This window comes from Pteronotus mesoamericanus, unplaced genomic scaffold (genome assembly GCF_021234165.1).
Source record: "Pteronotus mesoamericanus isolate MK-2021 breed Mesoamerican mustached bat unplaced genomic scaffold, CSHL_Meso_final scaffold_21, whole genome shotgun sequence".
In the NCBI taxonomy this organism is placed as follows: domain Eukaryota; kingdom Metazoa; phylum Chordata; class Mammalia; order Chiroptera; family Mormoopidae; genus Pteronotus; species Pteronotus mesoamericanus.
Window position 1 is genome coordinate 26,896,466 of NW_026555310.1, and position 12,750 is coordinate 26,909,215.

At 39.0% G+C, this 12,750-nt stretch overlaps 1 protein-coding gene across 1 annotated transcript in view; it reads left to right on the forward strand.

Annotated features, from left to right (window-relative positions):
• Positions 1 to 2,629: 2,629 nt before the first annotated feature.
• Positions 2,630 to 12,750, forward strand: part of GUCY2C (guanylate cyclase 2C) — a 67,132-nt gene continuing 57,011 nt past the window's right edge. The window contains exons 1-3 of the mRNA XM_054590919.1: positions 2,630 to 2,846; positions 9,794 to 9,906; positions 11,654 to 11,718. Coding sequence (XP_054446894.1) covers positions 2,630 to 2,846; positions 9,794 to 9,906; positions 11,654 to 11,718 — 395 coding nt within the window. The remainder of the gene's footprint in view (positions 2,847 to 9,793; positions 9,907 to 11,653; positions 11,719 to 12,750) is intronic.

Genomic DNA, 12,750 nt, shown 5'->3' on the forward strand with positions numbered 1-12,750 from the left:
TTTTCATGCTGAGCTGTGCCAAACTGAGGGATGGAGTGACACATGTAAAAATGCTTTCTATGTTTTTTTCTGAGGCCATCTTGGGCTTGTTTTGTCTTTGTTTTGGGGATTTTTTTGAGGGAAGGGAATGGGGGCATGATGTTTATTGAACTTTTCCTCCAGAGAGGAAATAATGTCTGTACAAAACCATACATTTGTTACTATAACTTCTGCATCATCATTGAAATCTAAACAGTTTAAGAAAAAACAGTCAACTCAGTCAAAACCCACTACTTTAAAATCAATAGCTTCTTTGAAGCTGCAGTAACATTTAAATATGGTTAAGACTGGAATGCAGAAATTTGGTTGGTTGGAAAGCTAATTAAACTTCTAACTTGCTCAAATAGAATTACAAAAAGGTAAAATTTTGTTTTTCACAGAGATGCAGTCCACTGGAATCACAACACTGGACAGTTGTTAGTGAATTAAGAGTTCTGAGGTAATAAGAAATCAAGGCATCCTTTAAACAGTCTTCTGTTCTCCTTTCTTTCCAGTTAGAGATTTGTGGATGAGTGCAGTGACATCACTACTAGCAATTTTCGCCTTGAATAGCCTTGTATCTCTATGAATAGCACTTTGCAAATGACAAAGAGTAATATGCTTTACCTTTAAGTCTTTTGATGCATTTTCTGCCAATTCCAGTACCTCTGTGGTGAGGTACTCCAGATTGTTGCATTGTATACAGAAGCAGTCATGCCCACAGGCCCATGACTGGTCATCCTAGATTTCATGTGTCGATAAAGACAGCCCACCAGAAACTGCAAGCTGTCTCTCTGCTAGCAGGAAATCTGAGTCCTTCCCAGCCTTACTGTCAGCTAGTTCTGTTAGTCGGACACCCAGCAGGATCCCCCTGCCTACTCCATCGCACCCTGTCTCAAACTGCCAGGGCCATCTTGGTTTTTGTGTTCCACTGTTTGCTGCAGCTTCATCATTGTACTCCAAAGCTCACCCCTGCAAACTATTTTTATCAATGAATAATTGTTAATTTATTGTTTTTGTGGAAGGGTGAAGCCTGGGACCTCCCAGTCCTCCATCTTGTTGATATCACTCACTTTAAAATATAAATTTTGCCATAAGTGGTCAAGTCAATGATGCAAACAATAACATTATTTGATCAATCATACTATACCTATGACTCTACTTCCAAACCACTGCATAGATCCAGGTCTTCTTCCCAAAACTTCAGGGAGACTATTCTCACACCTACACAGTCTCCTTAAAATCAGTAGGTCCAAAAACAGATGTCATGAACTTCCCCTTCAAGGCTGCTTCTCTTTCAGAATGCCAGAACTTAGTCAACAGCTTTCCCGTCTACCCAGCTGAGCATAGCAGCAATCTCCATTGACTCTTCTCTGTCTCTAATGCCCCAAATTTAATGCACTATCAAGTCGAGTCCATTTTACCTTTTAGATATCTCTTGAACACATCTCAGTGCCACTGCCATTGTCTAGGCTTCCTTTACCTCTGAATTGGACCACAGAAACAGCCTTCTAACTGGCTCCATGTGCCCTCTCCTGCCTCTCTCCAGGTTATTCCTTCTCCAGCAGTCTAAGTGGTCTTTACAAATTTCATCTGATCACATTCTTTTCTTGATTCTTGATAAAGTTCCAAATCTTTAAGGGCTTACATGAAACTCCATGGCACACCCTACCTACTCCTCTGGCATCTTTTATTGCCACGGGACTCCTAGATTCCTCCATTCCAGCCATTCTGTGTGTCTTTCAGTCCTTCAAATATCCACGCCACTTCCCATATCTGAAACTTTGCACAAGCTGCCTCCCTCCCTCACATGTCCTCTATCTCCATTTACGTAACTCCTGTCCATCCTTCAGGGCTCAACTTAAAGAATACTTTGTCAGGGACGCTCCCTTGACTTTCGAAAATAGGTCTGGTTAATCTTCCCTGTGCTTTCACAGCACTTTGCACTTTTTTCCATTGTTGAATTTAGTTATTCATAAGTATTTGTTTAACGTTTATCTTCCTTACTAGAATGCATGTACCATAAAGACATTAATATATCCGTATCATTCATGGTTGTATGCTCAGTGCCTTGCCAATGCTGAACACATAGTCAAGCCTTAATAAATAGTCACCAACTGAGTGATTCAAAAACAGCTCTTCCTAGTTAAGGATTCAAATGCAATTCACAGTTATAACCTAAACATGAATAGTCCCTCATATTTGTTAAGCCTTTTGTTAAGCTTTTTGATTTTTTCCCCATATTATAAAGCTTTTTATGTTAACTGCACTTCTTTCTTCCTCCTTTTCCTCTTCCCAGTGACGTGTCATAAATTGTATTTTTATTGGGTGAGGCCCAGGCAATCTCCCTGTTTATAACTCTGACCTTTTTATGAGCAAACACACAAAATGAACTTTGGTTTATCTCCTACCATAATGTAGCTGCTAATTACTGGCAAGCAGGCTGTGTTCTATGGCCCACGTGACCAGTGAGGTATGGCCAGAAGGGACAGGGTGGAAGAGTGGACTGAGGGACCCAGCTAGAGGCTGTCTAGCTGGAGTTCCTGTCTCCCTAAAAGCCCGGAGTAAAGCAACTGAGCCCAAGGAGTATGGTTCTGAAGTGAATGAGGTCATGAAGACACCACTGTTGGGCTTGGTTTTGTGGTCAGTGCTTCTCTGTCCAGGAGTGATAATTGAGACCACCCAGGTGAGACGGAACTGCAGAATTGGCAACTACCAGATCACTGTCCTGATGATGGACAACTCGGCCTTCCCAGAGTCCCATGAGAACCTGAAAGATGCAGTGAACCAAGGATTGGAAATAGTGAGAAAGCGTCTAATTGATAACGGTAAGAATTTGCTAACAGGGTCCTCCTCCTCCCTGTTACAACCTTTGGGGTCAGAGCATTCCTAAATGAAGGCCTTGGGTTCTTTGTCTGATTACCAGCTTTCTTTAAGGCTCTGCCCCGCAACGCCTTCCTATTTGAAGGAGCTACATTCTCAGACAGAAGGATTTGTCACTCATAGTCTGCCCTGCTCTGGGAATGGCCTGACTCAGGGAATGCCAGGTGTTTACAGCAGTGAAATGCCCCAGATAGCATTGCAATAAAAACCTGATTTACTACTCAGTTCCAGGAAGGCATCATGTTTCCCCCTTCAGCTGCTCGGAGGTAAGATTTGGTCTGGACGTGAGATTTCCCAGGTTTCCCAGTCAAGAAGATGAATTAACAGATTCAAATTAATACAGATGCTGAATCTTTCTCTGTGATTTTTTTAATCCATCTGTTCACTCTTTACATCTTTGGTGGTTATTATTATAAGACATAGTCGATATAATAAATTTCCAATCAAATTCATCATTGCAGTTCTTCATTATATCTTTTAATTATTAAAATAAACTATAACATTAGAGAAGATATATAGAATAAAATACGTAAGATATGAGAAAAATCACCCCTGATAATTTCTAGCAACCTGAATATTTCTTGTGTCTTTAAGTGCTTCTCAGTTTCTTGTTTTTTAAGAACATAGCTGGGATTACTATAAAGTAGAAACAATTTTCTACCCTTCTAATTTCACTTTATATTATTCTACAAGTGACTGCCTAATAGTTGAATAATCTTCATAGCATCATGAGACTAGATGTGTAATATCCTTTGGAGTAGATATTCTCCTAAATCATTGAATAATTCCCTGTTGTAAGATAGTCCATTATTTTTCATTTCTCATAATTATTTTAAAAATACCACCCTAAACATTTTCATGTATGTATCAATAGTTTTTTGTTAGTTCTTTGAGACTAGATTGCCAGAAGTACAATTACCAAGTCAATGCTATTTGATGCATCTTAATGGTTATTTATGGTCTTGAGGAGGGTATGTCCTAGTTTTCTCTATTTAAAATGGCCTGGTAATAACAGGTATTATATACCACATATGTGTAATAAATTTCTTTTGTGTGATATACACTTCTTCAATCCTGTCTGAAGCTGAACTCAGATGTAAATAGAGAAACTAGGTCACTTAATGAAATCCCCTATTTACTGAGGCAGCATGTAGTAATGGAAAGAACACTTGATTTAAGTGTTCTTTGGAGTCCTTGTTGAGCCTCCTTGTCACCATGGGTGAGTGATATTCCTTTGTTTCTCTGAGTCTTGGTTTCCTTGTTTATTGAATACCTGTCATGTACTAGGTAAGATATATAACATCTTTAATCACAGCTCTGTAAGACTGGCATTGTTGATACTTTCACAGTGGAGGTTTAATAACTTTGCTGAAGTCATACAGGTTGTCTGTTTAAAATGAGATTCAAACTCTTATCTGTCTAATTCCAAAGAGTGTATCTTGCCATACTGTAAGATCTTTACTTACCATGAACTAACTTTCTCATTAAAATAAAACAGTGGAACATTGTGGCTAGAAATAAAAATTTGGAATCAAACAGATCTTGGTTCATATTCTAGCCTTTTATCCAACCACTTATCACTGGTGACATCAAGGAAATATTTAAGTTTTCTGACTTTCATTCTCACCTATAAAATTACAATAGATAATAGTTACCTCATGTGGGTATGGTGTGAATTAAATGAATAAATTCCTGTAAAGTACCTACTACACGAACTGAACATAGTAAGAACTCAATAAATGCCAGTTGTTTTGGTTGTTGTCACTGTTATTGTTGTTCTTGAGGATGTTAGTATTGTAGTTGTTGCCAAGTTGTTGCTACTGTTAGTAGAACAAGTTACCAGGCATGTAAAATAAACAATGTAGAGTATTGGTACAATCTTGATCTCTGAACTCATATAATCTGGATGTAAATTCCTGATCCATCATTTACTAATTGAATGAGTTATTTATTCTCTCGAAGTTTCATCTCATTTGTAAAATTGTTATTAATGGTGAGGCTGTTGAATAGATTAAATGAGTAGAGAATTTTAAGGGGAAGAAAACAATAAAAAATTATGCTCAAATTTTTGCATTTGGTGATGCATTTTGTTGGATGGATGTTCATGCATAGTAAACTCAAGAAGTGCAAGTTGTAAGGGAAAGATAGGTTCATGTTTTAAACATACTGAGCATTGTCATTTGGAAAAAATTCTAAGACAATATACTGAAGGGCTAAATAGAAGAAAATTAAAAGTTCAAATGTCATGGATGATGTCTAAATAGATGAGATCAATATTTTTTCCTAGTACTTAGGAAATCTTCATGAATGTTGAAAATAGATAGGATTTGATGGAAAACATGAAAAAAAGATTCCTTCAGTCTTACATTGACTCCTCAAGGTTGTGTGTTCTGTGGCTAAACACATCGAGTCCACGCCTTCTGCGTACTCCCATGTGCTGAGGGGGGACCACCCTTCCTAGACTCAGACACTATATCCAGATTCACTTTGGTACAACCCCACCCTCAAAGCTCTAGATAGAAGATAGACAGTCTGAGATCACCCTGTATTTTATGGCATTCTACTAGTTCTCCCAGGACTGAGATACTATGGTACAGTGGGAGTGCAGGCCAGAGGAATGAGAAATTGGGCTTGGGGAAATTACTTATTTTAAAAGTTAAGCTTTGGTTTGTCATTCTATGGAAGCCATTCTATTTTCTGAAAAATGTTTAATATTTTCTTGAAAGACCTTTTGACATTTGGGGTAATAAAAGGGATTAAAAAAGAAACAGTTCACATAACCATAAGTTGTTGAGAGGCAGCATCATACTGTAGTATGTTCTATAGAAGTGGCTCTCAAACTTTTGGTCTTAAGACTTCTTTATACTCTTAACAATAATTGTGGACTCCGAAGAGCTTTATTATGCAGTTATAATTATCAGCATTTATTGTATTGGAAATTAAAACTGAGAAATGTTTTAAATATTTGCTTATTGATTCACTTAAATAGCAACTATAGACACTTTATCAGTTACCATAAATAAGATTTCTGAGTGAAGAAAACCTATCTTTGTCAAATCCAAAAAAGTAAAAGTAGGTGCAGAGAATGGTATTGATTTACATTTTTGCAAATATTTAATGACAAGCTTAATAGAAAATAGCTGTATTTTTATATCTGCTTCTGTACTTAATGTGTTGCAATAAAAAATATTTCATAGCCTCTAAAAAACTCCACTATATGCTCATGAGTGAAGGAGGGTGGAAAAAAATTTTTAATGTCTTAATATAAATACAAGTATATTTTTGACCTCCTGGACCTCCTGAAAGGCTCTCAGGGTGCCTCAGAAGTCAGTGGTCCACACTTCAAGAACTGCTGTCCTCTACACCAGATTAATCAGGTTCTAGAATCAGAGTGCCCTGGGTTTAAAACCCAGCTCCACTCCTTGCCAGTGTGTAATCCTAAGCAAGTTTATTGATTTCTCTAGACCTCCATTTTCTCATTTTTAAATTAGGAATGTAAATTATAGATTAACCTCATAGGATTAAGGAGAGAATTTAAAGAAATAATGCATGCAAAAATCCATAGCCCAATGCTAAGCACATAGTAACAGATTATCCAATTTTATTCTATGAACAAATGGGTGAGAAACTGGGGCCCCAGAAGTAAAAATCACTCGTCCGAGTTCACACTCTGTAAGATGTTGGTTCCCCTTCTCCCATACCCTGTGCAGTATTTATACTTGAGTTTTGCCATGTTTGTCATGGACTGCCTTGACCCTAAGATTTTTAAATAGGTCATCTTCAGTGATCTCCATAGCAACAGATGGTTGATGGGAAAGAGCTAGCTTATACATTAACAGCAAAAGTGTGACCATCTTTCCAACGCCCCATTATCATCATGTGACTGTGCACGGGCCTCCACTTCATTCCCTGAATCCTATTGCTACTTTCCAAGACCTTCTCCACCCCAGTTTTCTATTGCTCCCCGACATGCACTCTCCCATTCCTCTAGGTCCACCACAGCCTGACTCACACTATTTTCCTGGTTTCATATATCCTATGTTCTCCTTGTTGTTAAGAGAATTAACTAAGATAAAGGATATAAAGGGCTGGCACATGGTCACTGACCCCACATCTTCTATTAACTCACTCTGACTGGTCTTATTAAACTAAACTCTGCTATTTGGCTAGTCTTACTGAACAAAACACTGTCCTTTCACCTCTGATTTAGATCTCTCACTTAAAAAGTAAAGATAAAATGCTCCCTAGTTAGTAGGCACATCTCTGAGGTGGCTGTAGAAGTGCAAAGACTTTCCATTTTCTGAAGGAACAGGTCTGTGCCTGTATCTTTTAAAATACTCTAATTTGGTGGTCTAGTTTCTTCTTCCTTTTTTTTGTTTTGTTGTTGTTGTTGTTGTTGTTGTTGTTGTTGTTGCATATAGCAGTCTAGTTCTCCCAATACCATTTACTGAAGAGGATATTTTTACTATTGTATGCTCATGCTCTCTTTTTCAAATATTAATTGGCCATAGAAACATGGGTTTATTTCTGGACTCTCTATTCTGTTCCATTGATTTATGTGTCTGTTCTTATGCCAATACCAGACTGTTCTGATTATAGGGACCTTGTGATATAGTTTGATATCAGCTATTGTGATCCCTCCTACTTTGTTCTTGTTTCTCAAGATTGCTGAGGCTATTCAGGGACCTTTTTGTTTCTATCACCAAAATGAAAATGGAACTGACCATACAGGAGAACATATTTGCCAATGATACATCAGACAAGGGTTTGATCTCTGAAATATATAAGGAACTCATACAACTCCACACTAGGAAGACAAACAATCCAGTTAAAAAATGGGCAAAGGACCTGAATAGACACTTCTCCAAGGAGGACATACAGATGGCCCATAGACATATGAAAAGATGCTCAGCATCAATAGCCATCAGAGAGATGCAAATTAAAACCACAATGAGATATCACCTGGCACTTGTCAGAATGACCATCATTAATAAATCAACAAACAACAAGTGCTGGTGAGTATGCAGAGAAAAAGGAACCCTAGTTTACTGTTGGTAGGAATGCAAACTGGTACAGCCACTGTGGAAAACAGTATGGAATTTCCTCAAAAAACTAAAAATGGAACTGCCTTTTGACCCAGTGATTCCACTGCTGGGGATATTCCCTAGGAATCCCAAAACACCAATTCAAAAGAATTTATGCAGCCCAATGTTCACAGCAGTGCTATTTACAATAGCCAAGATTTGGAAACAGCCTAAGGGTCCATCAGTAAATGAATGGATCAAGAAATTGTGTTATGTTTACACAATGGAATACTATGCAGCATAAATAAAGAAGGAATTCCTATCATTTGCGACAGTTTGGATGGAACTAGAGTATACTAGGTTAAGTGAAATAAGCCAGTCGGTGAAAGACAAATACCATATAATCTCATTTATAAGAAGAATCTAATGAACAAAATAAACTAACCAACAAAATAGAACCACAGGCACAGAAACATGGAACAGCCTGACAGTGACCAGAGGGGAGGGGAGGGAGATAATTGTGGAAAGAAAAGAAAGGGGCTAGTCAAAGAACATGTATGAATGACCCATGGACACATGGACAACAGAGTGGGGTTTGACTGTGGGAACAGGGGTGGGATGGGCAGAGGAGGGCAAGGGGGGGAAAATTGAGACAACCATAATAGAATAACAATTTTTTAAAATAAATAAATAAAATATTCTAATTTGGGTCTTGATTGGCATGGCTCAGTTGGTTAGAGCATTGTCCGGTAACCAGAAGACTGCGGGGTTTGATTCCCAGTCAGAGAACATAGACAGGATGCAGTTCTATCCTTGATCCTGGCACGTGCAATTTCCAGTCCTGGCATGTATGGGAGGCAACAAATCAATGCTTCTCTCTCACCTTGATGTTTCTCTCTCTCCTTTCTGTCTCTATTACTCTCTCTCTAAAAATGATGAGAAAATATCATTGAGTGAGAATAAAAATAAGTTAAAATATTCTAATTTGGATGTCCAGAAGAACAATAACTTTTTTTTTTTGCTGATAGTCTCTTTAATGGAATTAAAAATTATTACATTTGAAAAACCTGGTTTTAATTCCATTTTACATGTGAGTGAACCACACAGAGAAATTAAAACGGCTTGTGCAAGGCCACATAAAGAGTCCACTCATGCGGCCAGATTAGCAGCTGAGGTTTCCAGGCTTCCTATATAAGGGTTTCACAAAATTAAGGACACCTCTGCTTAGGTATCAAGGATGTGTCCTAAATATTTTTTACGGAAAGGAAAACAAAATGCAAAAGAAGGTATTTGATCAAATGGTTCTGCTCTCTCTTTACTGCCTTCCAAAATGTGATGCTTGACAGTACTCAGGGATATTAGTATCGATGCTCGTGTCTCAACGGAAGATGATCTGTTAGTCAAAGGTCCTGGGCCAGATGGGTGGGCACGGTTCACTTTGGCTGTCGTTGCTTTCCTAACACTTCCAGACCCATACAGGAAACTAGCTGAGTTGAGAATTATTAAAATAGGATGAAGAAAATGAATGTTTTAAAACCAAATTATGGGATTATATGTATAATATATACCCTAAATATATATACATATAAATATATATACTGAAAATCATTAAATTGTATGATCAAAATGAATGATTTTTTATGGGGGTAAATTATATACCTCAGTAAAGCTGCTGAGAGAGAGACAGACAAAAGCAGAGAGACAGAGACAGAGTGAGCAAAGCAGTGACAGGGACTAATGTAAGAACTCAGAACTCAAATAGTCCTAGGCCTGAAACTGGATCTCCATAGTAAAGGATACATTTTATGTCAGGTATAAACTACTGAAAAATAACACAAGTTTTCTCTGTTTCTCCTTCTGAATAACAGGCATAAATGAGACTGTGGATGCTTCCTTTATCTCTTCAGAGGGTATGATTTATAGGTCAAGTGACTGCCGGAGTAGCACCTGCGAAGGCCTTGAGCTCCTCAGGAAAATTTCAGTAAGTATCTGCCTTTGCAGATATAGCTCACACCCTCTTGTCAGAGGACAGCCGTAGTGGGAAGCTTGGGTACCTGTCCATGAGCATCTGTCATGTCATCTCTAACCATGCAGCTGAGTGATGTAAATGGAGGATACTCTAACTTTATCCCTATATATTTCCCAAGTAATGAGGGCCCTCCAGGAATCCAGGGAAGTGGGAAAACCTCAGCTATGTACTATCTTTACACTTTCAGTGGTATGGAGGGGAATTATTTTGTTTTTAAAACTTAAAAAAAAATTTAAATGTTGGTATAAACTGGTGTGCCTTTGGGTCCCTCAAGAAATACTTGGGGTATTCTGTTAAAAATATATTCTAAAGCCCTACAGCAGAGACCTCTATCTCAAGTCATCACCATATATGTGGTTACATAAGGTCTGAATCCAAAACCTAACTTTAAAGTAATAACCGTAATGTCAAAGGATAGATGTGGGAAGAGAGAGATTCTTACCTAATCCCTCCTTCCAACTTGTAACCCCAACCAGAGCTTTAAGAAATTAGAGTTTTCTAAGCTATCTCTAGAGGTGAGTAGGTGTATGAGGCACCCCCTTTACTACAGAAATCTTAAAAAAATAAAAAAGGCTGTCAGTGAAGGAGGGCACTGGGCAAAGAGCCACAGTTCTAAAGCTTTACTCAATAACATCGCACCGATGAGACAGGCCGCACCCATGCCAGCAGGAGTGGCTGATTATAGCAATCGCCCTCAATCTTAGAAGGGCAAGGGGTGAACAAGAGGAGTTTATGTGCTTCTTCCCTGGATCTCTACAGAGGGAGGCATGACCTAACTCTCTAAAACCAAGAACAGAATGTTCCTAATCACATTCCCCTTGAGAAATAGTAGATAATAAGATCTTTCATCATCAGTTGGTCACATTGCATTTGTCCTCTTTCGCCTGACTTTGCAGCTCTCCCTAAAACTTGCCCACTCCCTCCAGACCACCTCCAAATCTAGTTTCTCCCTAACGTGACCTGCAGATAGTGCATATGTCCCCATCTGCCAGTCCTTTGTCCACTCTGTATCTTCCCCCCTTGATAGAAAACGAAGTTCACTGCAGTCGGCTCACTTTCAGTGGGCTACCTTTCCCTCCACCCACAGCACCTCCTCTCTCAGACTTCTTCATCCCTCAGCTGCCCCTTCTCATCCCAAGGCACCACATATTGCTCTTTTCCGCCCTGCATTCTAACTTTTTTTTTCTGAGAGGATATTTATTAAACCTGGGGACATTGAAACAAGGAAGGGCCTAGGATATAAGAAGTTATAGGAGAAAGCCGAGGCGGAGTTGCTTTGGCTCTCTAGAAAGATCATGGGAAAAAAGTGAGCCAAGGTGGCGTTGCTGTCAGCTCACTGGAGAGTCAGAGAAAAAGGGACCTTGAGGACAGGTTCAGGGATTAGCCTGGGACAAGCTGCCACTGCCCATTGCTCCCCTGGTTACAAGTCTCGTGGGATACCTTAGAGTTTAGGAGAGGCATGCCTGTGGGGGAAGAACAGGGTTTGGGGGAGGGAGGGAAAGGCACAGGTGTGCTCCCAGGAGAGAGAGCATGTGCCCATTCTAACATCTTAAGTGGTCCACTTTCTAACCTTCTGGGAGCTTTCCCCTTGCCACTTTTTTCTGTCCTTTGATTCTTTTTTTTTTCTTTTTTCTTTTTCTTTTTTTCTTTTTCTTTTTTTTTAGTTTTAGGGATTAGTGTTTTTTTCTTTCTTCTACAGAATAAAGAAAATATGGGCTGTGTCCTCATGGGGCCCTCGTGTACATATTCCACCTTCCAGATGTAGTAAGTAGTTAGTTTTGTTGTTTTTTTTAATGTCACTGTGAATTGACGTCAAGACATGACATCAATGTTTAAATGGTTTATCACACAGCATTCTAATCAAGGCAACACCATCAGGAGTGTTGGGAGCCCTTATATTTTGCTACCTGTGGTATAACCATCATTCTCTTATCCAGGTAACTCTACCTTTGCTCAGTGTGGAGTGAATGACAGTAGCTCTTCAGGTTCAGTTACTAACATCTGAGTCGGAGAGGCAACATGGTATATGCAAAAAGTCAGAGTCCTGGCAGGAAACAGGGAAGACAGTACACATGGGTCATTTGAGGAGCTTAATCAAAGAAGTAGTCACAAAAATATAAGCAGAATGCATGGAAACACAACGAAAAGGGCAGCACACTAAGACATTAACAGGGTTTTGTTTTAGCCCCAGGGATTATAAGAGCAACATATTTCTTATGAGTAACATAGGAGAGTAACAGTCAATACTTCATAGCATTATTTGAGGATTATAAATAACATACGAAACAACTTTGCACAGTGCCCTTAGAGCTTAGAAAGAAGCTTTCAATATATTCTATAATGAAAATACTTCTCTCTCTTTGGGGCAATCGCCCTCATCCTTTCCATTCATTAACTCTCATCACCACAAACACTTGTTCCCCCAGAATACACCTCTCCCTCTCATGTGCCATTCTCTCATGTGTTACAATCTTCTCCTGAATCAACAGCCACCCCTTGCCTACACCAAGAAAAGTGTGAAGAACCCCTTGCAACAGATTTGGAGGGTAAACATTAGACCTCTGAAATCTCTGTTGCAAAGTGTGCTTCTCACCTCCAGCTCTACAGGCTCAGGTGCTCAGGCCACCGCACAGCATAGGCACACCACAGACGCACTTTTTGAGCCCATCTTCCGTACAAAAATGCAGACAAATACAGAAAATTACTCTTCCTTGCACTCATTCCCAATTGTCATCTTCTCTGACCACTTATTGATAATGCTATGGAGTATGCCCAAAAGAATAGGAAGGATTGAGA